This window comes from Plutella xylostella, chromosome 4 (assembly GCF_932276165.1).
Source record: "Plutella xylostella chromosome 4, ilPluXylo3.1, whole genome shotgun sequence".
In the NCBI taxonomy this organism is placed as follows: domain Eukaryota; kingdom Metazoa; phylum Arthropoda; class Insecta; order Lepidoptera; family Plutellidae; genus Plutella; species Plutella xylostella.
The window spans coordinates 7,663,266-7,690,732 of NC_063984.1; the positions used below are offsets into that span (position 1 = coordinate 7,663,266).

The 27,467-nt window shown below is 36.3% G+C and overlaps 1 protein-coding gene across 1 annotated transcript; it reads left to right on the forward strand.

The window, feature by feature from the left end:
- The first annotated feature begins 302 nt into the window (after nucleotides 1-302).
- Nucleotides 303-25,595, forward strand: LOC105398364 (FYVE, RhoGEF and PH domain-containing protein 4). Its single transcript, XM_048630679.1, has 8 exons — nucleotides 303-1,517; nucleotides 6,209-6,452; nucleotides 8,527-8,613; nucleotides 10,709-11,026; nucleotides 11,429-11,569; nucleotides 19,372-19,585; nucleotides 23,054-23,143; nucleotides 24,241-25,595. Exons 1-8 carry the CDS (start codon nucleotides 400-402, stop codon nucleotides 24,327-24,329), a joined length of 2,301 nt encoding a protein of 766 aa, XP_048486636.1. The 5' UTR covers nucleotides 303-399; the 3' UTR covers nucleotides 24,330-25,595.
- Nucleotides 25,596-27,467: the final 1,872 nt, after the last annotated feature.

The following is a 27,467-nucleotide window of genomic DNA, read 5'->3' on the forward strand; positions in this document are numbered from 1 at the left end:
AATGCGGGTAGTCTCGTAAACTTTGCAACTAAGTAAGTACGTATAATACATATATCTGAATAACGTAACTATAGGTAGGTATTAAAATTCGCTTCATAATGAAATTGATTCTTCTTCCAAATATAAATTTAAGATCGTCACTTTAAACAACAGTAGGTAGACATCACACAATGGTAGGATGATAGAAACATAGGGCAGTTCACATTTTTCATTTATAACAGCTTATGGCCGATACTTCATAAAATTTCGCAGCTAAGTGTGATAATGATAATAAATAAGAAAGGCGATGGAGGAGTGCAGCGGCGGCGCGGGCGCGGGCGTGGAGTCAGTCCGCCGCCGCCCGCGACCGTGCGCGCGCGTCCCCGGCATGCACGTGCCACGCGCCAGCTGATCGACAACATGACGCAAGAGGAACCGTGCCCGCGCCTGCACCCCGACCTGCACACCGACGCCTCCGACGAGGACGCCGCCGCCGACGACGTCGTCACCAGGGAGAGGAAAAGCGTCAAAGACATGGTCCTGCGCTTCGAGAGAAGCGCAATCGCCACCAACCTATCAGACTCCAACGAAAGCCTCGCGAGGCACCGGGAGCTAGGATGCTTGACCGGTGTTATCAATCCGATACATGCCCACTTCCAACATCTCAGCCCGGCGACCAAATCTCAAGATAGGAATTCAAACATATCAGTGAACTCGATTTTATCAAATGCTTCCGAGGTCTCGTACGAATCGAGCTCATCTGGATTTATCTCAGATAGGAAATCTGGCATTGAATACTCAGTCCCGCGGAGACCGGCACCCGCTCCGCCTGATTTGTTCTGCGACAACTCGTCTGAAAGTAGCAAGTCATCGACACAAGAAGAGATGTCGATGAAGGAGAGAAGATTCTCGATATCGTCGGGTTCATCGCCTGTGGTGATGCGGCGCTCGAGGCAGCCCCCAGTCATTAGAAGGAAATCTTCAGTCAGTAACCAAATGGGAGGAGAAACTCTTTGGTCCTACGGTGTTAGACAGAGTGATTTGGAAAAGATACTTAGCCTGAAACGATCTGAAGATACTGATACTGAGGAAGACCCGATAGTATTGAGAAATAGCCTGCAACGTCCCAATGACATTTCTAGTGATGAAGGTAGTGCACAAAGTAGTAGTAACGACGTTAGCATCAGCAACGACAGTAAAGAGGATACGATATCGAGAGACCATTCGACGGATACACTGATAAATGATGAAGAAGGAGGCAGTGACGACGCGGATGACAAGAGCTCGGAGACCTCGGATGTTTCTGGTGCTCGTAGTGATTATGACAATGTTAGTATTAAGTCAATTTCTTCGTTTGACATGGTGCCGTACCAAAGGTATGACAGTATTACAGTGTCTTCAGATGAGTTTGGCTCCGAGGTGTGCCACGCTCCGGACTCTGAGTTCTTGACAGTAAGTGCAGTGAACGAGTGGTGTATTAGTAATTCCAAAGAACCGGTATTAATACCTGTTGAGACTAAAAAGGAGAAATATCGAAGGTAAGGCCGCAGGATTTCTTGACATGATGCTATTTAAATATATTCGCTATCGCATGCCAAAGCTGTGTCATAAAACCGATAAAAGATAATTCTTTTATCAACAATTCGATACTTAAATATACCGTAGTGTTTATCAATTGCAGATAGGAGGACATTACAGAAACTTGAATCGTATTGGTTTAGGTAGGTAGGTAAAACGAAAATTATCGGTTAGATTAACTATTAGAAAATTATGCTTCCATTCCAACATGTTGTTCATTACACATTTCACGGAAATGTTTTCAGTATTGCCATGACAGAGTGACTGCCTTATTATAGTTATTGTAGTAATGGCTGGGAGTCAGTGGATGGTGCATGCGGTAGTGTGTCGCACAGAGACCTCCTCGCTTCGCTTCACCTTGATGTTTATTCATATGGTCCGAGCTGGCAACCAGTATTTACCTCTTGATTCATGAAAGGTTGCTATTACAGCAATAGGGAAGTTTTAGACTATCTGCAGGAAAACTAAAGAGAATAAAAAACATAACAACAAATATTTTCTATTGTTAGAACTGTGACGGTGAATATAAACATTGGCGTGGTTGTGACGTGGGCTTGAAGGTCGCTTCATAATTGATTATGCGAAACACCGTACGTTTTCAAATCAATTCACATATTATGGTGCTCAATGATAATATTTTAAGTATTAGAAAAGGCGTTCTTTCCATTTGCGTCAGAACTATGGCGCTACCACATATCTATACGGTACCATAATTATCCATTGGTATTATTGGTAACCATCTCGTAACCATACATTAGAGTTTTTTTCTAATGTCTAAAGTATCAATAGAGTTGGACAACCTATCAAGGATCTCTAGTGTGATGGATAGTAAAACGATGCAAAAAAGATATATAATTTTGATCTTACCTACATTTTTACTAAGTTATTAGTGACCGGATAACTAGGTACTAATGTACACGTTAACCTTGTTAATAATTATAATTTTCTTGTAAGTAATGCAATGTTATGATATTACAGCATCAATTAATTAAGGAAAGTATCTGTTTTTCTAAGCATAATGCCAAGAACGTAACCTTCTTTAAATCGCAGTGAAGTAATACCTACGCTTTTGTCTGCAATCTTCATTCACCTTACTTAGTACATGGGAATGCCGGTATCTACACGCATTAAGTATATTAATAAGTAAATAGGTACATGGGTATTCTAGATAAATTAGATCGTTAGTGATGATTAGATTAAGTAATACGGTACACTAAGTAGTAAAGAATTCCAAATAAGCACAGAATTTGTAAAGGTCATTTACACGCTAATTTCTCCATATTCACGATACCTATGTCATGAAATTCTTCTTCTTCGATTGCAAAAGGTCAGGTAAACTCTAAATACCTACGTTGCTCTTGGACTAAATTATGTCATATAGTTACATGAAGTATGTAGTATGATGTAGTTAGCATTTTTGTCTATGAGAGTGAAGTATACTTATTTTCCTTGGTACAGAGAAGTACTTATGTTTCTTGGTACAGAGTCTATACATTTTCAAACAATGGTTAGGACGTAGGTAAGTACTTTAGATTTGAATACTTTTTGTGATAATTTTTGTTCATGACAAGTAGGTATCATTTATCTACATCGCATACATATTAATGATATTACGTAAGTAAAGTACCCATTTATTATAATTTTCTAAAAGGATATGCAGACTATTGCAGACATCCAGATTCCATTCGCTTATTTAAAGTCTTTGTTTACGCTTTGGAAAATATTATGTGGTTTTCATTATTGTAAGTAGGTAAGTAAAGCTTTCCAATTAAAAAAAACTTATTCAGAGAAGGCCAGGTGTTGAATTCAAATGGAATTTCACAAATATTGCTATAGATAGAATGAAAGTACTATTGTTATATTATTATGGATGAGGTGATAACAAGGAGCTAAGTCGGGCGAAGTACGGACGCTTTACAGATAAAATTGATAAGTGGCTTGTTAGAGTGAGGACTTTCTTTTGTTTCCATCTCAGAATAAATAAAATGACATGTAAAACCGATAAATTTTAGTAGGTTTAATAGATACAATATACGACGACGCCATAATGTTATTTATATGGACGCGTTGGTGGCCTACTAGCCACAAGGTCATGTTTAGGATTCATAAATTAAATAATAACTACATAAGTACATAACAATAGTCCGAAATTCGATGGTATGAAATAAATTTACAAAATAAAGTTACTTATAGAAGACTTCGATCGTTTGTGTACAGATTATATTTATAAACAATGCTGGATAGATTTAATTAAAAACAGTATTTTGCTATCATAATTCAATTGAGTGTTATGTGTTTTCTGTACTGATAAAACTTTTGTTTTATTTCCTAGCATGTATTTAAAATTGTTTAAATATCTCAAAGATTCTCGTTAAATAATAATTAAACGGTGCATTTTAAACTCAACACGTTGACGTTAACGTATACTTAAAACTATCTACAACTTTTCTTTAAACATACGGTAAAAGTAGAAAGCTTAATTACCAGTGCTACTGCGTTGCGTAATGGACATTATTATCTCTATCTAAGTACTTTGTATTAAAACGCAATCTAGAAGCTGTGCCACGTGGTACGGTCCACTTGACCCACTTACTGTTATCTATGGAAACACTTTTATAAATATACTTAAATGAAAATAGGTACTTTCGAAACATGCAAGAGGTTTATGCACTAAGTAAGTCACAGATTACTAAATAGTTACTAACTTAGTGCAAATCTAGACAATTCTTTAGACTAATATGATCCTTTCAATAAAAAAAATCACAATATAATACTGCTCTGTTAATAGAATTAAGTTAATTAAACATATTAATTAAAATAATAATTTGTATTTTACAACATGTGCGTAATATATAACTTATGTTAACACGTTCACGGACAATCCGTCGAGGGCCGTAAGTAAGTATCCTTGTAATATGACTACGCGCCTGTGGCCGTCCAACTTCTATTGATTGAAACGGACGAACCGTCAACAGCCGTATCATTTCCGTATTCTTAACAGGAGATGCATGATTTAGTGTCGTATTGTGCTAATTCATTTGTTTCTAGGTGTCAGAACAAAGAAATTGTCGCGGTTTCTTTTGCACACACATAAGTGAACTTTATAGTGACATACCGCCTGTCGCCGTAACCGTTACAAATAAAAATAACCTTCCAGAAGTTTAGTGTCACGGCGCGCGCGTCGCGGAAATGTTGTGTAGAACGGGTGGTAGTCTGGTAATTTTTGTGGCAAATTACGAGGTAAATTAATAATAAATCGATAAATATTATACTGTTTTGCATATAGGATACCTACCTATTCGATTCAAATACTATAATTACTTAAATGGAACAAAGAAAAGCGAACATATAACTGTTATGAGGAACTAGAAAATTTTAGCTTTTGTCGATGAACCCCTTTGTTTAATCTTACTATATAAGCTTTATTTATTGTAAATAGCATGCTAAAAGTGGAACTTTGTATCTGAAAAACGTCCAAACCTATTTGAAAATGAAACGGTCCTTGAAAAAAACTGGCGGCTGCCGCCTGTAGCCGTAGATGTCACTATACGCATTGTTGGATATGCATGATGTGGCGGACCGCTTGTAGACGATACCGTCTATGGCCGTAACTGTCACATTACGTAAATAAAATATATTGAGATACGGCAATACGTTTCAAGGCGGAACGATAAAATGTATGGGATTTTTAGGTGTCATATCAAAATATTTTCCAACCATCAATTGTCCGTGAACGTGTTAAAGAACTGATTTTTGGATCCGTACCAGCATAGACAAATGTGTATATGGTAAAAGTAAAGAGTAAAGACCGAAAGATTTGAACCATTAATTTCAGTGCAGAATTTAGAGTGAGTATACTGTTTACCTTGTACGGCTTGTAGCATTACTTCTTATATATATCTTGAAAAATATTTTGAGTTACTCAGGACTCCAGGACATTCTAACCTATTACGCAAAAAAGTTCACAATTTGACAGTCTTTAGCGTCAAATGCGATAGCTGAGTTTACAACTTTCCCGTACGTTGATAAAGTATAAATATAGAATGTAGGGCGCGTCAGTTTTGATTAAGAAACCTAAGGGACTGGTTATTTAAACCCAGCCCACATTAGGACGTCAGTAGGAGTCGCCTTCCTATGTCGAGCAGATACTCAATTTTGCAACTTGTTCATTCAAGGATACTTATACCTTTAGGTACTTACCTATATCTCACATTTCATAACGCTGAATTAATTGAGGTCACTCAGGAAATCTTAGGTTTCAAATCTAGCCCACATAGATCAAGTTTCTACCTAAGGTAGTTATCTGCATTCGAATGCAACTAACTGTAAATAATCCCGAATTGAACTCAATTTATTCTTCTCAGTATGTAACATAATTATAAACAATAAGGAAAATTAACTTAAGGCATAAAAATATAAAAGAAATTATAACTTAAGTAATTGCAAAAGCATTTGACCAAAAAACTAAATTTCAGTATTTTAAGGCTACATAAAATCACAGTTCTGCAGTAACATCGTCGAGCTTATCCTGCTTTACACCAGTGAGCTTATCCAGCCGTGCATCCCACCAACGCCTCGGTACCCCCAGCAGCCGTACCCTTCTACTATAACCCCACGACCTACCACAATCCTAACCACACCTCTCTTCCAGACGTCTGACAGAGCGTGTGAACGAGCTGGTCCACACGGAGACGGTCTACTGCGAGCGTCTCCGCCACGTGGTGCAGGACTACCTGCCGGCCTGCGCCGCCGACGACGCCCCGGTCCGGAGCCTCAAGCCGGACATCTTCGCCAACATCGAGAGGATCCACCGCTTCCATGCCGAAGAGTTTCTGCCGGCGCTGCGCAGCTGCGAGAGCGATTTGAAGAAGTTGGGCCAGTGCTTTCGGAGATATGTGAGTGTTGTGTTGTTTTTAAAGCGGTTTAAGTGCATTCGTTTTGGAGTGTCGGTGACAGAGACAGGGGCTATACCAGAAGGGCTAGTAAGAGTTTTGCATCGCGCAATCTCAAGAGCGAGCGCGACGGAGAACTCTTGTCACGTCTTAATAGCACCCTGTGCTACAGGGCCAGGGCTTGCCAAATGCCACTGTTGTGAGAGGATATGCCAGTTATAAATATTATTGATCAATGCTCAGTGTGTGCCCATTATGATACATTTTGTCCGAATCTCACTGTTAGCTCGCTAATTAAAAAGCAGCCTATAAAGCTAAGACTAGTAATGTCAATGTTGTAAATATATAAATACATTTGACAACAAACACCTGCAGTTAACACATGTGGTTATATCCGAATATGGCACACTGTCGATCGCAGTGGTCGTTTCTAGGACATTCCGTTGTATGACTATAATCGAGGTAATCCAGTTGTCTTTTTTGTCAATCTTGATCTTGATACTAAATTGCCGTCAAAGTCGTATCGACAAAACATAATAATATTACCAACGGTTTAAAGTTATTGAATAATAATAAGTTGTACTTATAGCGACACGATACATTAGGTTGGAAAGCAATGTAGGAAATATTTTTGCTACATACTGCATAAATATTAAGTTATAGGTTCTTATGTTACAAAATACGTTTCAATGAGCTTATGAAAACATACACTTGAGCAATGGAAACTAACTAGATAACTACTTGAAACGGAAAAATATTTCCAATAATAGTTGCCGTGAAGATAGCGTTTTCTATTATTTATCATTATGACGGACCGGATCGAGGTTGAGTGTGCAAGACTGCAAGTATGGCGCGTGGTTCACTTCTATTGTTTTACATTTTATAATACTTCATCCTTCTTGATTTATTATGAGGTAATATTAATTAGTGTCAGGTGGTCTATCGATTTCCGGTATGCCTAATAACAGAAAAGGCTACTTTAAAACCTGAACTAGCTGATCAAATACTTAGTTGTTTTTTTCCGGACTTGCGGTAAGTATACAGGATTAGATATAGGTACCTACATGATGTTGTAAAAGTGGTATAAGTACTAAGCCCAAAGGGGGTGGTGAGTCTGGGGGTCAATCTAAACAACTTTTGTTCTACGAATTTTAAATATCGCGAAAAAATTATTTGCTTCTCCATAGAAAATTTGATGGTCACGTGACTTTAACTTTTGCAACAGCCTGTATATGTATAGAGGTGTACAATATCAAATACATACCTACTTATTCACTAAGTTAAGTTCCATAGCATAGAAACGAATAAGTAAGCGGTTTCTTCCTACGCTCAATTGTTAATAAGGGTTTAAGAAACTACGATCTAGCTTAGCTTAGCCTTGCCCACAGATGGTCAATATGAAATATCTACCCACCTATAGATTGTTCTCTATAATAATTTAATGTGAGCCTGCAACATCTTGTATACTTTAGTTTTTAACGATTTCCCTTGGGTCACGTTTTAGCTTACTATATACCACTTTTGCAACTCTATCAATGTATATTGTAAAGCTCGTACAAACTATGTACTTCTCATTCACGTTGAGTTGAAAGTTCATTCATAAGTTGGAAGCTGAAGATTACATAACTGTGATACACAACGTAACCAATAAAAAAACAAGTACAGAATCCACGGGCATAAATCAATTAGCAACGCACGTTCGGCACACGACCATAAAGAGTAATCGATCATTCATTTTAGCAAGACTCTTTATGACAACTTTACCTTTACTAGTAAACCTTAATACTATGATACTACGGCTCAATTCATTGAATTTCCCATCCCAATAAGGGACAAGTTAAAACAGAATCAAGCTACAACGAGAGGCTCGTTAAATGATTTTATTTTTTTCTTATTCACAGAGAAAGTTACCACAATTTCACTATAAAACAATTAAGAAGTACCTTCTTATGCACGTGATATTTAGACGCAGTTTTATTGATTCGGCCTATGGGAAGCAGCATTTGACAATTCCTGTTATAAATTTCCTACCTGTACCTATATAATTCTTGAAATGTATTTTTTTTATTTGTTTCAGGAGCAACGGTTCAACATGTACGTTATGTACTCAAGGAATAATAAGAGAGCTACAAGACTGGTATTCGAACATAAACAATTCTTTCAGGTATGTATCCATTATGAAATATAAATGATAATTACTAATTATTTATTTCGTAAAGAAAGTTAAGTCTAATGTTAACTTGAATATTTATGAGCACATGACACAAATGAGATAAATATTGCATAAGTACCTACTCTATGAATATATTGCTATTCTTGAAAAATAAAATAAGCATACATACATTATTTTTTATCGTTTTCATTACTTTGTTACTAAACGATACTTAATAAATACCTATATAAAAACATTTAAGACTTAAAATCTTAAAATGTTTCATTCATAAAAAGGCATTTTAAATTTTTAACAGTTCAATCTCAAAAGCATCGAAATTTAAATCATCAATGGTCTTGCACATAACAATGCATGTCCCTATAAAATGCTTATTCAACGATTGTTCTGAGCTGATATTGATCGCATTGGAAACCCATGTGATATTGATATCGTGTGAACAAGAACGAATAGCCGGCGATATCGCGAGGTGTGATGCGCACACGCACCCACTTCCGCGATCGCTGCGTCGCCATTGGCCCCGGGGAGGCACAGTTAAACCATCGCATAAGTAACTGTCAGCCCACTGTTCGTTGTAACGCTTCACGGGTTTCCTCACGGATCAAGCACACGCTAATTATATATTTAAAAACTTACACCTATTATTATGAATGAGTGTACCATTAATGATGAACTTGTAAACATTCTTTGACGTTGTAATTAGTTAAGACTAGCTGTTGCGACTGCTCTCTTCACCCTTCAGATTTTCCGGTGAAATTTTCGGTACATGCTTGTTTTTTTCTTCCATCTGATTTCCATTACATAATGCCCATATACATTCTGCTCAAGTTCCTCAGCAGGTGTTTAATGAAACCGTATAAAACCAGTCAGTAATTAATTACGAAGATTTAGTGTACTATTATGAATATGAAAACATATAGGGATGTTCCGTCGTGATCCGCTAGGAACTCTCACCGTAACTTTACTCGCACGTCTTGTAATCTGCTCTCGACTGTTTTAATGAGTTTGACTTGGATTAATTAAAGCGGCGCATAGTTTAATTCGAATAGTCATTACACTTTGTTAAGTGCAAGTCAAATCAACTTTAAATATACCTTTTAATGGAAGCATTCCAAAAAAGCCTTTTGTTTTTAAATGCCTTAATATTTATTAACTTTATTAATTAAGTTCGTTTTCCGCGTTAAGTTTATTACCTGCTGGGAATGTCAGCTTGCTTAATGGTTTTTACCGTTTCTCTGTGATAATGATTTGCTATTTACGTCAATGAAATTATTGCTTCGATAGGCCACTTCTAGTTAACGACTGTACTTAGTGCTTAGAAAAGTGGTTCGACTTTACCGCAGCTCAATAGTTTTATAGTATTAAGTGCCTAAGTACAACCAAGTATCTGAATAGCAACCTGGAATGATAGATTAGCATTGTTAGAGAAAGTTTTAGTGTTGAGTCGCGCACTATTTCTTGCCATACATTTTTAGTCTGCCGGTTCGCGTAAAATTCTGCTCCAGTAATCCTAGGCGATCGAGATCACATATCATTTGGCCTCGATTGTTCTTGAAAGCCGGCGAAAGGCGCAAAATAATGCGATAAGCATTACGATTTTGATTGCCGTATTTATTTAATCGGGTGCGGTTACGCGGGATTGTATTAGCGTCCTATTTTATACCGTCACTTGAATTTCTTTTCTGTGGCTTACTGGTTCAATCAAATTAGACTCAATTTGAAGCAGAATTGTTTGGTATTGATCGTATTATTGAATAAATTTACGTTCTCACGGTAGTTTTGATATTTTATACTTTTAAATATTTGTAAGAATTAAAGATAAGTGAGTTTCTCAAAACATGAACCGGGAAGTGAATACGTAGATATGCAGGGGCTTTCGGAATCTCACGTGAAGAAAACGCTTTATAATGTTGACACAAGTCTCTACGCTAGAGTTTAACCTTTTTGTTTGTAGAAATGCGGGTTATTCCTTTGTAATACCCACTGTAGGAGTTAATGCTATAGTTATAATAGAAAACTATTGCCTATTACAATACGTAGGTACACGAATGAAGCCATTTTTCTTCTAAAAATAACTTATTTGTTACAGAAAAAGCAGCACCAATTAGGCGATAGACTAGACTTATCAAGCTACCTTCTGGAGCCAGTGCAAAGGATACCCCGATACAAGCTATTCCTTGACGATCTGGTGAAAACTTACGGTAGCTACGAGAACGAGAGAATAGAATCAGATTCTAGAATATCGAAATTGTCGGTGGACAGTGACGAGACCGGGGGGAGCAATGGGGACTCCTCCGATAATGACGAAACTCCCTTAGAGAGTTTGAAGCAAGCAAAAACGATGATCGAATGCGTTCTGACGGCGATAGATGGCATCATGGCGCTGGAGAACATTCGAGACTGTCCGGTGAGTGACGCTGCGTGTTCCATTTGAATAGACAAACAAAATTGTAGACAATCGTTATGTTTAGTAAACTTGCCGAAGTCGCAGTCGTTCAATTCAAACATGTATTGGTGTATTATATTCGTATGAATGGAATTCCTAAAACACATGCCCCTGTTATTCTGGCAGTATTGTAAATAGTCTAGCTCGAGAAGAAAATACATACCTTTTATAATTGCCAATTACAATAATCTATTCCTTTCAAAGACATTACACGACCTTGAGAACAAGGGTGTCAATAGCACTTAAATGAGTGCAGGTTTGTTATAAAACTTATTTATAATTCCTCAAAACATGGTCATTCACATACCGACTCTGTTTAAGAATGGGCTGTGTCGGTATTCACAATATTATGTATTTTTTCAGTCACACATCAACCTGCTGAACCAAGGGCGGTTGCTGCGGCAAAATGAGTTCTATGCCATGGACGCAGCGCGCAGGCGGCGGCAACTCGTCAGGGTGTTCCTATTTGACAAGCTGCTGCTAATCACTGCTGTCTACAGGAAGGTAAGCCAGTAGTATTTTGTGTTAGGTGTAGAAATAGAAACATACTACCTATAGATTCTAATTTGTTCCCAAATTGGTCCCAACTCCAAAACCGGTACAGACTGTTTGATCCGTTTGTCATCATCATGTACAATCAGCTATAAACTTTTGTAAGGGTGCTTACATAGGGAATCGGGTTCTCTGTATCTACCTGTACCGGTAACCTGATTATGCGAAAGCGCTCATGTCATTAAAAAATCCGGGAAATGCTCCGTGAGCGCTTTCGTGTACCGGTACAAGTAGATACAGGGAACCCGATTCTCTATGTAAGCACCCTGTAGCAACTTGTCAATCTGAAACAGCCTATCAATTCATTAACATTGAGGGTTCGTCAGTTTGACAAGGTACAGAAGTGTGTATAGCTACTTATGCAGCTGACCGTACCTCATATGATGTGTTTTTCTAGAAATAGTATTTTTTTTTGTAGAAGCACAGTGGGAATGGACTTACAAAAATCTTGGAAATAAAAAAAGGTTGTGAAAGTACCTAATCTATGTAAGTCTAGATTTTTAACTGAAACTGATCGGATTAGACTGTGGTTTCTTACACCGCAACGCTTTTAAAGTTACCATTCTGAGAAATCGAACTCGATCAAGCGTGAAATCTGGATGTATTGTGTTCAACAAATGCAAAATTGCCCCTTTCTAGGTGTAATATTTTAGTTTGCGTAGCTACGTAGTTAGGTTAGGTTAGGTTAGGTTAGGTTAGGTTAGGTACTAAGTACTCTATTGTCCGTCTGTTAATGAAAAATCTGAAAGCAAGACTTTTGTAATTACGTCCATTAGTAGGTAACTGATACGAACAGAATATTTAGCTATACTTACTTATACTTAGATAGTATGAAAAAATTAAATATTGCAGTGGGTACTATTTTACAGACATAAAGATAAGTACGGAACCCTTCATGCGCGAGGCCGACTCGTACTTGGCCGGTTTAATTTATTTATCATTATATTTTTATTAAGTATATACGGTAGTTATTATCTATGAAAGCGATACATCCGTTGTTAGAGTGAAATGAAAACACGAGTGAAGATACGCTAAAGTTTATTTAAATTACGTATAATAACATTAATAACTAAGTATTGTAATACTTTCCTAGCCGTTTAAACGTCATTTAAACTATGCGTGAATGGGCTATTATACAAATTATAAATAGTTTTTTTATAAGTAAGTAGATGTTTAGAATTTCTATTATTTATGACATCATGTATCAAGCATGGCTGGAAATATACTACACTTAAACAAGTATATCTGTAACTGAAACTTTTATACTGAATAATAGTTATTTTGAACGTTCCCAATATGATATTTGTATAGGTATATTATATATAAAACTATGATATGGCTAAAGTTTGCATACATACTCGTAAATATTTTCCATTGGCATTTTCACCGTTTCTTTGTTATGCAAACACGCAATTTTACAACTTTTAAGTAGCAAACATTGAGAATGAATCATTCATAATCAGTCCAGTGAGTCACCATCGACATATCACCGTATGACAATAAAAATTACATAGTAAATATACGAATAGCAAATTATTATTTACGTCGCGGCGATCCTACATATTGCAGATAAGAGCATTAAGGTCAAGGCATTGGAAATTTGAAATTAATATACTTAGACAAATAGTAGGACACTATTGTACTTATAGAATAGAATAGAATAGAATAGAATAGAATAGCCGTTTATTAAATTTCATTACATTGACATAAGTACTTAGAATTATTTACAATTTTTTAATTTTATATTTAAATTATTACTATTTCAAATTTTATGTAAATAAGTAAATTTAATTCATTACATAATCATCTTATTTATCTAGTTCTGTTAAACGGCCTCCCAGCACCATAATAGTGTAGGGGTTGAGGTAGTGTTCTCCAAGGTTACCAGCCTTTCTAGGAGAAATAGGAGAAATAATGATCACATTATCAGTTTTTTATACATGGTTACAATTTTGATTCATTCAGTATTTATTTATTTACAAATAAGTACCTATATATTTAATACTAATAATATAATTTATTCATTACATAGTTATGTTAAATTAATTGAATATTATTTTTTTATACTACCTAGTATATTTTAGTTTGTTTACATTAATTATTATTAAAATACAAATAAAATGCATGCATTCAAATAACATTTCTAACACATTTTAATATTTTTATCATTAACAATAATTATATTATACCATCATATACAACCATTGATTTTGCTAGTTACTTGTTTAATTTAATTACCTACTATGTTTTAAAAGTACCTACTTACAAATTAGTTTCATGCATTTTTTTTTTTTTTTTGTATACACTTCATGACTTTTATTTATTTACAATGTTAATTAGGTCTACACACATTCACTATAAGTATTATTAGCGTGTTTGCTCAGCTGACACATAATATTCCAATGTTCTCTGGAACGCGCAAGTCTTCTCCACATGGGGCACCTGGCTCGTAGCTCGTCGTCCCAGCGCGCCAGCGGCCGGCCCACTCTGCGCGACCCGTCTCTCGGCCACCACTCGGTTGTTCTGATGGTCCACCGGTTGTCTCCCATCCTCATTACGTGCCCTGCCCATCTCAGTTTATTTATCTGTGAAGTCTCCAATACGTCTTCTACTTTTGTCTCGTTTCGTATATCTGCACTTCTCACTTTATCTATCTTTTTTAAGTTCATCATGCTCCTTTCCATAGCTCTCTGACATGATGTCAATTTTTGCTTTAATGCCTCTGTAAGCGTCCAAGTTTGTGACCCATAGGTTAGGGTGGGCATGATTACTGAGTTGAATACTAATCTTTTTAGTGATAATGCAAAGTTCCCTTTGAATATATGTTTGAGGCTCCAGTATCTTTTCCAAGCAATGTTGATTCTTCTATCTATTTCTTTAGTCATTTTATTACTAAATGAAAATAATTGACCCAAGTATATATAGTCAGTTACGCTTTCAAGTTCTTTATTGTTTATTGTAATTGGGTCATGGGGTTGGTTAGCCATTATTTTAGTTTTTGACTCATTCATAGTTAACCCTGTGGGAGCTGTCTGGTCCTGGAATATGTTCATGAGATTTTGCAGACTTTCTCTATTTTCTGTCAAAAAAACAATGTCATCTGCAAATCTGAGAGCAGTTAGATTTTCGCCGTCTATCTTGAGACCATACTCCGTTAAATCTTTTGAACGAAATATCTCTTCCAGAATACAATTAAATATAATCGGTGATAAGGGGTCTCCCTGCTTTACTCCCCTTTGGATATTAAATTTGTCACCATCTTTTTCCATTCGTATAGAGGCTGTACATTCACTATATATTTTGTCGATTAGCTCTACATATTCTGTTGCCACCCCCTGTGATTTTAAAGCTTTTATCATGTAGCTGTGGCTTACGCTATCAAACGCCTTAGTAAAATCAACGAAGCAGAGAAATAGTGGTTTTCTGAACTCCGAATATTTCTCCATTATCATGTTAAGGGCATGGAGGTGATCTGTCGTAGAAAAGCCTCTTCGGAATCCCGCTTGTTCTCTGGATTGCTGTTCATTCAATATATTGTATAGACGGTTTTTGATTAGTGTCATGAATATTTTGTAAATAACAGGTGAAAGGCTAATCGGTCGATAGTTGTTTATGTCTGTATGCGGACCCTTTTTATGGAGAAGAACAATGGATGAATGGAACCATTGCCTTGGGATATCATTTGTCTTCAGAATAAGGTTGAACAGGTGTAAGAATGATGGGAGAAGTTCAAGCTTGTATGTTTTTAGAATTTCGTTTGTTATATTATCAATCCCAGGAGCTTTCTCGTTTTTAAGTGAGTTTATAGCTGCAATTATTTCGCATTCTAAAAACATTGGAATTCCTTCTCTTAACTCTTTATCTGTGTCTGTGTGGGCAGATTTCTTCCCCCTTTCATTGTTATTTGGAGATTTATATAGATTACTATAGAATTCTGTTGCGATTTCCAGTATTTCTTTCCTGTTTGTACATTTCTTATCATGTTTGTTATGGAGTGCCGGAACCAGTGTCTTTCCAATTTCTTTAAGTTTTGATATAGATTTGGTAGATGCGGTGGCCGCAAGTATTTTTTCGATCCTGGCGTTATAGAAGTTTTCTATATCCAGTTTCATGTTTATCTTTAGTTCATTTTGAATATTCTTTAGTTCTTCTCTATCATTTGTGGTTTGGTTTTCAATTGAGTTAAATTTTTCTCTCTTATCCAGTAATATTTTGGTTTTGCTGCTAATTTTTTCTGTGCTCTCAGGTTTTTTTGTTTTAAGTTTTACCATAATTTGCCTTATTACTTCCTCGATTATATCATATACCCTTTGCACTTTGTTCTCGCTTATTACTTTCTTTAATTTAACTTCTATTTCGTCAGCACTCTGTTGGTTGAAAGTATAGTCATATTCATTGCAAGTGTTTGCCGAGTAATTCTTTCTTTTTATTTTTAATTTTAAATCCGCTTGTAAAAGACGGTGGTCTGTGTAGAAATTAAATTTATTGATAATTTTACAGTTTTCAAACATGTTCCGTTTATTAACAAGGATGTAGTCAACTTGGGTTTTGTAGCGATCGCCGGGAGAAATCCATTGTACTTATTACTCAATATTTACCTCACATGTACCGTTTACTCAAATGCTTCGGGTTATTATCCATCAGATGTTTGAACAGCGAGCTCAAATTCCAGCTCCAAAAACAATTATGATTTGACACAGATGTGTTTTTAAGTGGAAAATCTGGAGCTGCTTACTGTTGCTTTTACGACGTCGATTATTTCGGCTTAAGCCATTTATGTTATTCTGATTTTGAAATCGTTGCCATCACAGACATAATTCTGATAAGTATAACAAATTTATACATGCGTATATTCAACCGTGCATATTGAACTTTTAGCTGTTGTACTATTTAAGATCGATTTAGGCATAAGTATTATGTTATCTAATAGTCTATTTGCCATAGAATTATGTAGATTTACAAGGTTAGTTAATATCAATATACTAAGCACCCATCCATAATGTATGGGTAAAATAAGTTTGTAATCTTGCCTAAGTAAGTAGTTATACATTGATTTAACGATCTCAAAAATATAATTTCGTAGACTATTTTACTAAGTAAATAGCGTAAAAATACGATTAGCGATCTAGAAACGTCAGGCTAAGGTAGACTGGTTAGCGTTGACCGACATTCTACACAACTATTTTTACAACCGATTTAATAGACGTCGGGGCGTACTGGCGGAGTCAGAATGCAGCACAATGCAATTTGCAAATTCATCGCCTTAATAGTTGGACAATGAAATACTGTAGTGTAGATATTACAGAAATAGCTTGCGCAATATACCGGCAGTGAGCCCCCGGGGCGGCGGCGGCGGCGTGGAGTCGCCACCCGCATTATCACACTCTGACTGTGTTGTGACTGCCTATATGTCATACATTAGGTATAAGATTAAATATCTTATAGGTACATAATAGCGTGGTGGACTAGGCCTAAATAAAACCCTTCCTTCGTTGGAAGGAGACCCGTGCCCCAGTAGTTAGGACGTGATGGGTTGTGATGATGATTATGTTGATGAATATGAACTCTTTTATGTGGTAAGCACGCGTAGGTACATTACCTCAGTCATTATGTTAATCCAACTTGGTCTTTAGAAAATCGACCATTAATGCAAACTTTTACAGAGCCCTAACGTCCACGCAAGTGTTTGAAATTTTTATTACTTTTACTTTGATTCAGTATAATATCTATTACGATTGAATTTGTATAAAACTTCTAAACATTGACGGCATTCCAATGAAAAAAATACGAAGTAGTCCTTATTGAAGGTCTTCTTTGTTTTCCTTCATACTGCATTTTATGTTTTAAAATAAAAAGTTTCCTGAACACTTAAACAATTATAAATTAGTTTAAAACTTAAGCGTAAATAAGAGAATTGTAAATTACGTATATGCTGCAATAGAAATACGCATCAAATGGAATTATTTCCCTATTATGTTAATTATATCGGTCGAGTGGCCAATTTAATGTAACCCACTGAATAATACGTTCACAATATCATTTGCTACTATTTGAGATACCTAGTTATATATGCCTGCTTATTTTTTCTTTAAGTAATTAAATTAAGCTCTCCTTGGTAAGAACTTAGAATTGGACGAAACATAGAAAATAATAAAACAGACCACATACAAAACTTATCGCTGGCGCTCTCATGAATTTCGATGTATTTATGATTTAAATCTTGGAGAGTCCATATTTTATGCTTCAGGTTTTTTTTTCATATTTTGCACCCATCGTTATTTTGGTAAACAGGTTTTAGGTTGCATGGCATTAAATTATTATAAGGTTTTCCACGACCCGTGGAGTTTTTCCAGAGAAGAATGTTAGTAGTTACGTCCACGTTGAGCTGGTGACCCCACAAGGTCGGCCCACCAACTAATTTACTACGCATCGCCGCATTTTATCTGTTTGTAACGCAGGAAACACAGAGTAATGGCCGGCGAGAGAATTATTGCACAGATTTACAATAAAAATAGCCAGCTGCTGTAGCTGGGGTCCGTGAGGTCTAATTTGTTTGAATCGATACGAATCAACGACGGATCTTTCTGGCAGTTTTACATTTTCTGAAGCATTCTAACAGATTTTGACAATATTGGGCTAAAGCCTACTTTTAATTCAGGAAGGCTGACCGTTCCTCGGTCGCATGAACATAACTATGAAATTTGACATCCTTATACGATTCCTGCTAAAACCAAATTAATTTTTGCTGAGATGTTAGACTGGGCTTCGTATTAACTTAGTTTTTTTATGAATTTTCAAATTTCGTAAAACAAATGTTTTACAGAATGACCGCCTTAGCCAGCCACTTTCGGCCTATATCTTTTACTATACTTACCACTTTTGCTTTACCCTGTAAATAGTGACTTTAAAAATTAAGATGATAATCATTAAGTAAACTTTCAGTTGGTATTATAAATACATGCATTAGAAGTGAAAGTGTGCAGTGTCATATAGTATATACGGCTCGCATGCGCTAATACTGGACTGAACTGGTATGCAAATAGTGGTTAGTAGTGTTATTGTTAGGTGATTACTATTAATGAGCTCTCGGGTTAATTGCGATAATTAGGTACCGTAATATGACTAACCGCGAAATTGTTTACTTACCACTAGACATGCCGTATTGATGGATGTATAAATAAACCACCAAATACATAGTGCACCATATCAAATTTCGAAACTGAGAAGGCCTATTCTAAGACGGTCAAAAATAAATATGCTTTAAAATGTATGTTTTTGACGTAAATTACCCATTTTGTCACTGCTTACTGGAAATACCCTGTGAATGATTAGTTTAGGTTTTTTTTTTATTTTATTTATCATAACAAATCTTAGTTTTATAATACATTTTACTAGCATATTTTAACCACTAAGGTTAGTATTAATGCTACACAGTCGTTAACAAAAGGTACGATAAGATAACACGTATTATTGTAAAATATAAATTAATACATTAAGTACTTTCAGAATGTATCCAGGGTATGTAGTTGCATTCCAATAATGTTATTTATTTAAAAAGAGGTGTTAGTGTAGGACAATGCCACTCAGGTCCACTGCTTCCCCTCAAACCTGCAGATGTCATCGGATCATCTAGCAGGCGGTCTGCCAACATATTTTCGACCGTCTCTAGACCACCATTCTGTGACCGCCTTTATGTACCTTCTTTCCTCGCGACACCGATGAATGTTTTAAAATCCTTGAACTTCCAATTCCAGCAACTGACCATCGAGCTGTTCCTCTACAAAGACCACATCCCGGTGGACGAGCTCGGCATCACGGCCAAGGAGCAGGACCAGCACAAGTTCAGCATCTGGTACAAGAAGCGGAACGTCAAGACCTACAAGCTGGAGACCAGAGACGCGGCTGTGAGGAACTGCTGGGTCGATGATATTACGTCACTGCTGTGGGACCAAGCGATGAGGAAGAAAGGTAAGGGTGAACCCTTTATAGACAGTAAATTAAATCTTTCTAAACAGCCCCTGGCCAACAGCTCTCCATCGCCATTCTGACCATTGTCGGACAATACACTCCATCAGTAGATAAACAATTTATCTATCATCACGCCCTGTACTACATACACAATGTTGGCAATGGGCTACCTACTGTGTGGTTCTCGACCCTTAAGGTATGGTTTATATTTCCTGGCTTGCCTGGAAGGATGTGATGTTTGGTACCAGGGTGCTACCCACGGTAGTCAGCGATTGACGTTAATCTGACTGGCCAAACCTTTCACCACGGTAGCAAATTCTATTGTAGCTCTTATGTTTGTCATCGACACGATAAGAAGACTGGGCTATAAAAATAAAGCTAAATTACTGAATAGATTAAGTAGGTGTGTATATTATACAAATATGACAATGACATCATCAACTACAATAGATAGTTCTATGTTCGTCATACAACATAATAATATAACACAACACTAAATGTGAAAAATGGGTATGGTTAAAGTAATTTATTTGCATTAACTTCGTAGTTTTAAACAATTTAACTGCTAGGCACGTACTTGTTACATCCACCGAACGTGTGTGATTTATTTTACTTAACTATACAGTCCATGTAGTCTATTATGATTTACAACCGACATTGATTTTCATACAGTAACGTATATGGTACCGGATCAAGTATGCGTAAGTACGTATATTACAATATAATAGAATCGTCACTGCGATAGCGAACGGTTGTCATTCGTGACAAATCACATTATGTTGATGTTCCTTCAAACTGTTATTGCACGTACTTACAGTACATTGAACTCTGAATATACCAGGACGAGTAATTCACAATCTTCCTCAATAGACAATCTAAACATAAAACTATTTATAGCCGAACTCGTAGATAGCAGTGAAATAGAGTGTAATAAGCATAGGGATGCGTTTGTGTAGAATGTATGAAGAACCGTGTCATCTCCACTTGAAAAGAAGTCACAATTACGGACGTCACGTCATTACATTAATCGCAGTCGAGCGTCTCATAAAGCGCTTATTGAGTCCATCTGGCATGCAAGTCATAATTCCCGCATGTATGAATGAACGGAGTTTTTAATTGGTTCATGTTGGCCTACAACGCTCGGCGGAAGGAATGCTCTTATCGTGTGACGGTGACGCACTGGGGGTCGACGACTGCTGCAGTTCTTTATGCGAGAGGATGCACATGTTCAACATGCCCTGTGGGAACCGACGTCGTCTAATGTTTCTCTCCATCCGCCACGCTTGTTTTGTATTTTGTAAATTCGCACGTTCACCCGAGACCGCTTTCCGTCCTAATGTGCCGTTTCGACGCATCGCGCTATGCCGGCATTTTTGTTCCGATGACGCTCGCTGTTATTGTAAATTCTTGGGTTAGTGTGATGCACATTGCACAATTAGAGTCCACGGGTCTATTGATCGGGGATAGCGGATCGGCGACGACGATAAATGGAACAAAAGGCTTTGTTTCCGAGATCTTTATGGAGGAGCCGGGCGCTCGTGACTCATTCCGACGTTGCTGCCAATAGAAGTGTTTACTTTCTAAGGGCCGATTTCAACGCTTGGTTCTAGTTAGTAATAATAACACGATATTGACCCCTATAAGATTTTCATGACTAATCTAGAGTAGAAACATCTTATGATCAATGATCTATTTTCTGATCAGATTATTTACAAAGATATCACAAAGTCGTTTTTTGCAAAGATATCTCACTTTATTTGGGTTGGTACCTACTTGTCGTCATTCGTCTACAATTTTTATTTCAATGAATTATTCAATCTATAGTTATTATTCATCCATTCTTTCGTATTCCATACGACATTTCTTTATCTGCAGGTCGTTGGCGGTTTATGATTTCATCTTTAATTTTTAAATTCAGTTGGGTTTTATAATTATACATTATGTATGGATGCAAATATCTTAGTGATACATAGCATTGAAACACAAAACTAGTTACGAGTAATATTATAAATAGCAATAATTTGCTAAAGTTATAATATAGGTATTAGGTATAATGAATTGCAATTTATTAATTACTTAATAACACATCAGTAAAAGACTCCTTGCTTGTAAATAAAATTGAAACCCGAATTAGCTTATTTACTATTGACGCACCGATTTCCTCGAAAACCATTTTCAATAACTATCGCAAACTGCGCAAGTTTTCATAGCGATATAAGGTAGGTATTGTTATCAAGTTATCATTGTCGGACTAATGAGCTCGAGTACGTTAAATACTTGTACTTAGTACTGTCACAGATTATTACTTGTGCCGTGTAAGTTTCGTGGAAGTGAGTCGCTATCAGTGGTTGTTATCGGGCGCAGATATCCGCGATGGAGCCAGCCGCGATATTCAATTGTTACTGCGACTGGGTTTTGTCCTATTTTGATCGATTGCAAGATACGTATATATAATATATATATAATATAACCTGAATGAAATGCACAATGTAGCTTTATATTTCAGAGATTATCTGTTTTTTAGCACTTGACAACTAAAATAATTACAAATCTTAATAAATTAAGTAAACACTCAACCTATCCTGAAAGCACCACAATACTCTTTATGTATCTTTCACTATACCTATGTAATAACTATGCACGGTTAAGGGCGAAGCGGTCCTCCCATTTATTAGAAATTAAAACTACCTACTTAGGTACCTACTTCTTAATACCTACCTCATAATATTATTGTACCTCCGTTTTTGTTAGGGTTCCGTAGCCAAAATGGCAAAAACGGAACCCTTATAGTTTCGTCATGTCCGTCTGTCCGTCTGTCCGTCTGTCACAGCCGATTTACTCGGAAACTATAAGTACTGCAGTGATGAAATTTGATGGGAATATGTGTTGTATGAACCGCTACAAAAATATGACACTAAATAGTAAAAAAAAGAATTGGGGGTGGGGCCCCCCATACATGTAACTGAGGGATGAAATTTTTTTTTGCGATGTACATACCCGTGTGGGGTATCAATGGAAAGGTCTTTTAAAATGATATAAAGTTTTCTAAAAAACATTTTTCTCAAAGTGAACGGTTTTTGAGATATCAGCTCTCAAAGTCGTAAAAAGTATGTCCCCCCCCCTCTATTTTTATAACTACGGGGTATAAAATTCTAAAAAAAATAGAGGTGATGCATACTAATTAACTCTTTCAACGATTTTTGGTTTGATCAAAGTATCTCTTATAGTTTTTGAGATAGGTTGATTTAACTGTAATTTTGGTTAAGTTATTGTGCTTACTACGGAACCCTTTGTGCGCGAGCCCGACTCGCACTTGGCCGGTTTTTTGTGTTCTATTTGTAAATTGTATTTTTAATGTGTAATGTAATTTTGATGTTTTATATTATGAGTCCGCGGTTACTCGAAATAAATATTATTATTATTATACTTAACTCTAGTTGCTCACCAGTTTTTATTGATTTATTTCAGAGATCCTGCTTCAGGAGCGCAAGAAGAGGCTCTCCATGATCTCCATGAACAGCCAGGAGTCCTCGGAGGGGGACCGGAATGAAGACAAATGTTAGTTTCACTTTCCTTTACTAGGTATTGAAAGATTCATCATAAGGATAAGTATAAAATTATTTAATCTTAACTGCATGTAGCAAGAAATTATGCTATTGAAATATCCTGTCACACATTCAAATATATCGTACAGTGAGAGGGTTACTTCTATATTAATATTGCATTCTATATTAATATTGCATGCATTCATTACTGCTCGCACCTAGATTTGCATGTATTATACTTTAAATTTTATCGGACGTCAACCTAAAAGTAAGTAGCAATTTAAATTGGATGTTACGATGCTGGAATTAAATACGGTACCTATACTTGTCAGTGGAGAATAAAGCAGAACTATAAATGGAATGCAGGAATTTAATGTTATGATTATGTCTTACGTTCATGATTAGGTAGATTTACTCAAATAAGAAACCAGGCATTAGAGCTCAAAGTGTTTCCTGTCAGTGTATCCCCAGACTCCCAAGATAGACAAAGTTCTACCATTACACAAATATTTCTGTTTATTAACTTATCTAAATTGTTGAAATCCTTTTTAAAGTATTCGTGCCGATTTTTGTTATTTTTAAGATTCTAGAATCGTTATAAAACGTAAGTATTCATTAAAACCATGTTTAAATCTCTCTGCAGGTCTGTTAGAGGGTTTCGTTTTCGTCAAGTTGGCACAATGAGTAACTCAAACTCGTAGTTTTGTAGGTCAGTAAACTTAAATGGGCTCTTATATTCTGTTGAAACTTACTTAATGTACAATATTTCTTCTTTTTCTATTTCTGTACAAGTATACTTGGATTGTGAATATAATTTTGTGTCAGTTGCTAACAATGAAAAATATGTGCCTTAATCGTGTGTGTTATCTGTACCCATTATTCATATCATGGCTTATATCGTAGGTTGTATGAAGTAATTGGCGTAAAAAGCAAAAATAAACGATCAAAATTTTTATTAATATTTACAATGCAACAGTGGCTTTGGTAAAGAAAACCATCTTTGTAAACCTCAGAATAATTATGTTAATCGGAACCCGAGTCAGATATCCTTGAGGTTTCTTTGAAGTTATATTTTTAAAATGTTTCAATTTGTCCATTGATTCGTTTCAGATAACTCGTTGCGCGGAGTGCCGGGCGAGGTGCGTCGCTGCGATAACAAGGTCGGCGAAGTGAGGCGAACTACTTGGTACTGCGAATGAGGAGGGTTACTTTATACTGACGAAAAACTAACAAACGTTTTATACAACTAGATAAGCGTAGCTCGCGTAGCAGTCGCTTCGAAGCTTCGTTTTTCGTCATATAGAGTGACCCCCAAGGTTCGCACTTTGAATTTCATGCAACCTCCTTGATGAGGACATCTGACGCGATGTTTTCTTCTTCATCCTGGCCACTTCACTGGCAAGGAGTCTTATGTGCAGGATTAGGACATATTTTGTTATAGCTGACCAACGCAACGCAACCGCCATGATACGTAGTATATTTTGAATTCAACAATAAATAATAAGTAAAACAAATGAATAGAAGTTTTGATTTGGAAATGTTGCTTAGTCTAAAATAAGGTTAACTAACGAACAAACAAAAGTATTTTTATATTGCAGCCATTATTACCATCTTAGCAAAACTTAAGATATTATACGTAAAAAATAAATTGAGTACCTATTGATAAAGGTCCGGGCTAGAAAGCTGAACATTGAGTATTGACTTGTCAATCATTTGTGTATACACTGCCGGGCAATAGAAATTTCCACTTACAAAATTTCGACACTAAACGACCCCAATTTTTTCTAAGATTTAATTTGAAATTAGAACAAAATACTTCCGTTTTCAGTTTTTTATATTTTGATTCTCTGTTAAATGTACTTTAATGTTGCAGAAGTTGTCTTTAAGCCAGCCTTTTCCGTTTAGAAGTAATTTGAAGCTTTTCTCAGTGGAACTTTTCATTGCCCGTGAGTGTAATATGGCTATAGCTTCAATTACACAGTCTGGTATTAATATTTAACATTTTAAATAATAAAAAAGAAATTAACTAAAGCTAAAACTATTTTTAAATGTAAAACCTTAGTACTTATAACTTGTTCGTTTTGTTTAATGAAAAAAATCAATGAGATTAGAATCTAATTAAAGAACTTTTCAAATTATTAGGCAACCAACATTGGAAAGGAAAGCAAATAACCAAAGTAATATCTTATGAAAATGTACAAGGACTTAATTAATGTGATAATTATAAAAGAGTGTATTATCTAAGAATGTGAAGTATTCGTATCTAGGAACTGAAAATAAATTAAATTTTGTATATAAAATATAAATGTTATTTATTGTGTAAGTTTGTATCAACAGTAATGTTATTGTTTAGTTAGATGACTATATGGCTAGTTTCATTGCCGATGAAATAATAATAAGTATGTCTAATTATACCTAATGAGTTTATCGATGAAGCAATATTAAACCGTAATCAATAATGTTAAGTGTTGTTTCAATTGCTCTTACAACAGTATTTCTGTGTACCTAAAAATCAACAGTAGGTGAACAATTTTTTATTTTTTATTTAACATAAACTGTAGATATTATTTAATGTACGTACTTATTCGAAGTACTTACTAGTTTAGATGTAGGTATTGTAGATCGTAATTGGTAATAATGTCCACCAACCCGCACTTGGCCAGCGTGGTGGACTAGGCCTAAACCCTTCCTTCATTGGAAGGAGACCCGTGCCCCAGCAGTGGGGACGTAATGGGTCGTGATGATTGTAGATTGTAACTGCCATTTCGGCTAAGATACCCTAAAAAGGCAATAGGTAGCATACATCTCTAAACTTTAACCTATGTGTTATGCAGCTTGAACTACGTAAAACGAGTGGCTATTTGGTAATCAGTCTCGTAGAGCCAACCATTGGACCGTCTCGTATTCTGCTACGCAGTACAATTCTGACACGGTTTGATGGATAGTTGTAATAACATCAAACATATTGCAGCAAAGGTAACGCATCTACTAGGAGCTCAAAATAAAGGTATATCTGGTAAAGTGGTAAAAAAAAGTGAATTTTAATTTAAGGCAACTGTACGAGTATTTTATTCCATCGCACTAACGGTTGACATAATCTTGTTGCTAGAAAATGATCGTAGCTTAGGTAGTCAATACAGCCTAGAAGCCTTTCATTCATTACGACAACTAGACGGTAGTGACTCACTTTAGCACTCATATCTATCTACTTAGGTATAGTAACTAACTAATTTAACAAAAAAACTTATTTGACCACTTACAGTTTTATACAATTATGGCAGAAAACAGGACCCTCAAAACTATCCAACCGGTGTCGGGAATCAGGGGCTGGAGTTCCGTACATCAGGTGAGCTGGCGCGGCTCCAGCTGGACGGCTCGGCTCACAGATGATGGCTCAATGCATTTGCGATTTAGAGCCCTCGGCTTATGCCGGCTTCGATTGGCCCCAACTTTTCCACTTTCACCTTCAAGTTTTTGAGTATAGCTCTTTTATTCTTGGCTTCATCAAGAATTGCTAAGATAACGGTTAAAACGCAGTTTCTACAGCAAAATAACCTAGAATTTATGCTTTATTTACTTAAGTATCCTTATGAGCTCTTCATTACGTTTAAGCACTGCTAAGCAAGGTTGAGAAAACCAGTAACTCTCAAAGAAACTGCGGTGCGGCACGCCCCCCGCCCCGGCAGCCACTGAACAATTGCATTAATATACAATCAGCAAGGAACCACCCGGATCTTTTACACCCATAGGTTCCGACTCGAATACAATTAAAATTTTAATATTTCATGTCTCAAAATTGCAGAAAACAATTCCAAGAGAAATCTCGTACGAGATTCAGTCGTAAAAAGGTAGGTCCGTTTTGATATCTGTATTCTACCTAATAATATCTATTTCATGAAGTATGCACAGTCTGTTTACGTTTAATAGCTGCGAACGAGGCCCGAGAAGCTATAAAGCAGTGTTGATGCATTCAAAGAAACAACAACTAACACAGTAAGAATAAACAACGAGTTGTAAACACGAAAAGTTTTCCGCCGAAAAGGTCATTCAAGTTTCATTGGCAATACATCCTCCTCTCGTAAATTATTCAATTAGGCCCTCGAGCAGTGAACAGTGAGTCTGGTGAAGATGCCGGCGAGACGGAGGGTCTGAGCCACGGAGAGCCAAATTTACTTTTTACTGGCGATATTTTCAGGTTCAAGTTTGATGTGCTCTGTAAGGACGCTGTAAACTCGGGTGGAAATAGTGCGTCCGATAGCTTTTTCAAAATTTATACAATCCTCATAAAGCAAAGGAGGTAAACGTCTGCCAAAGGAGGTAATTCCACCAACTCCCAC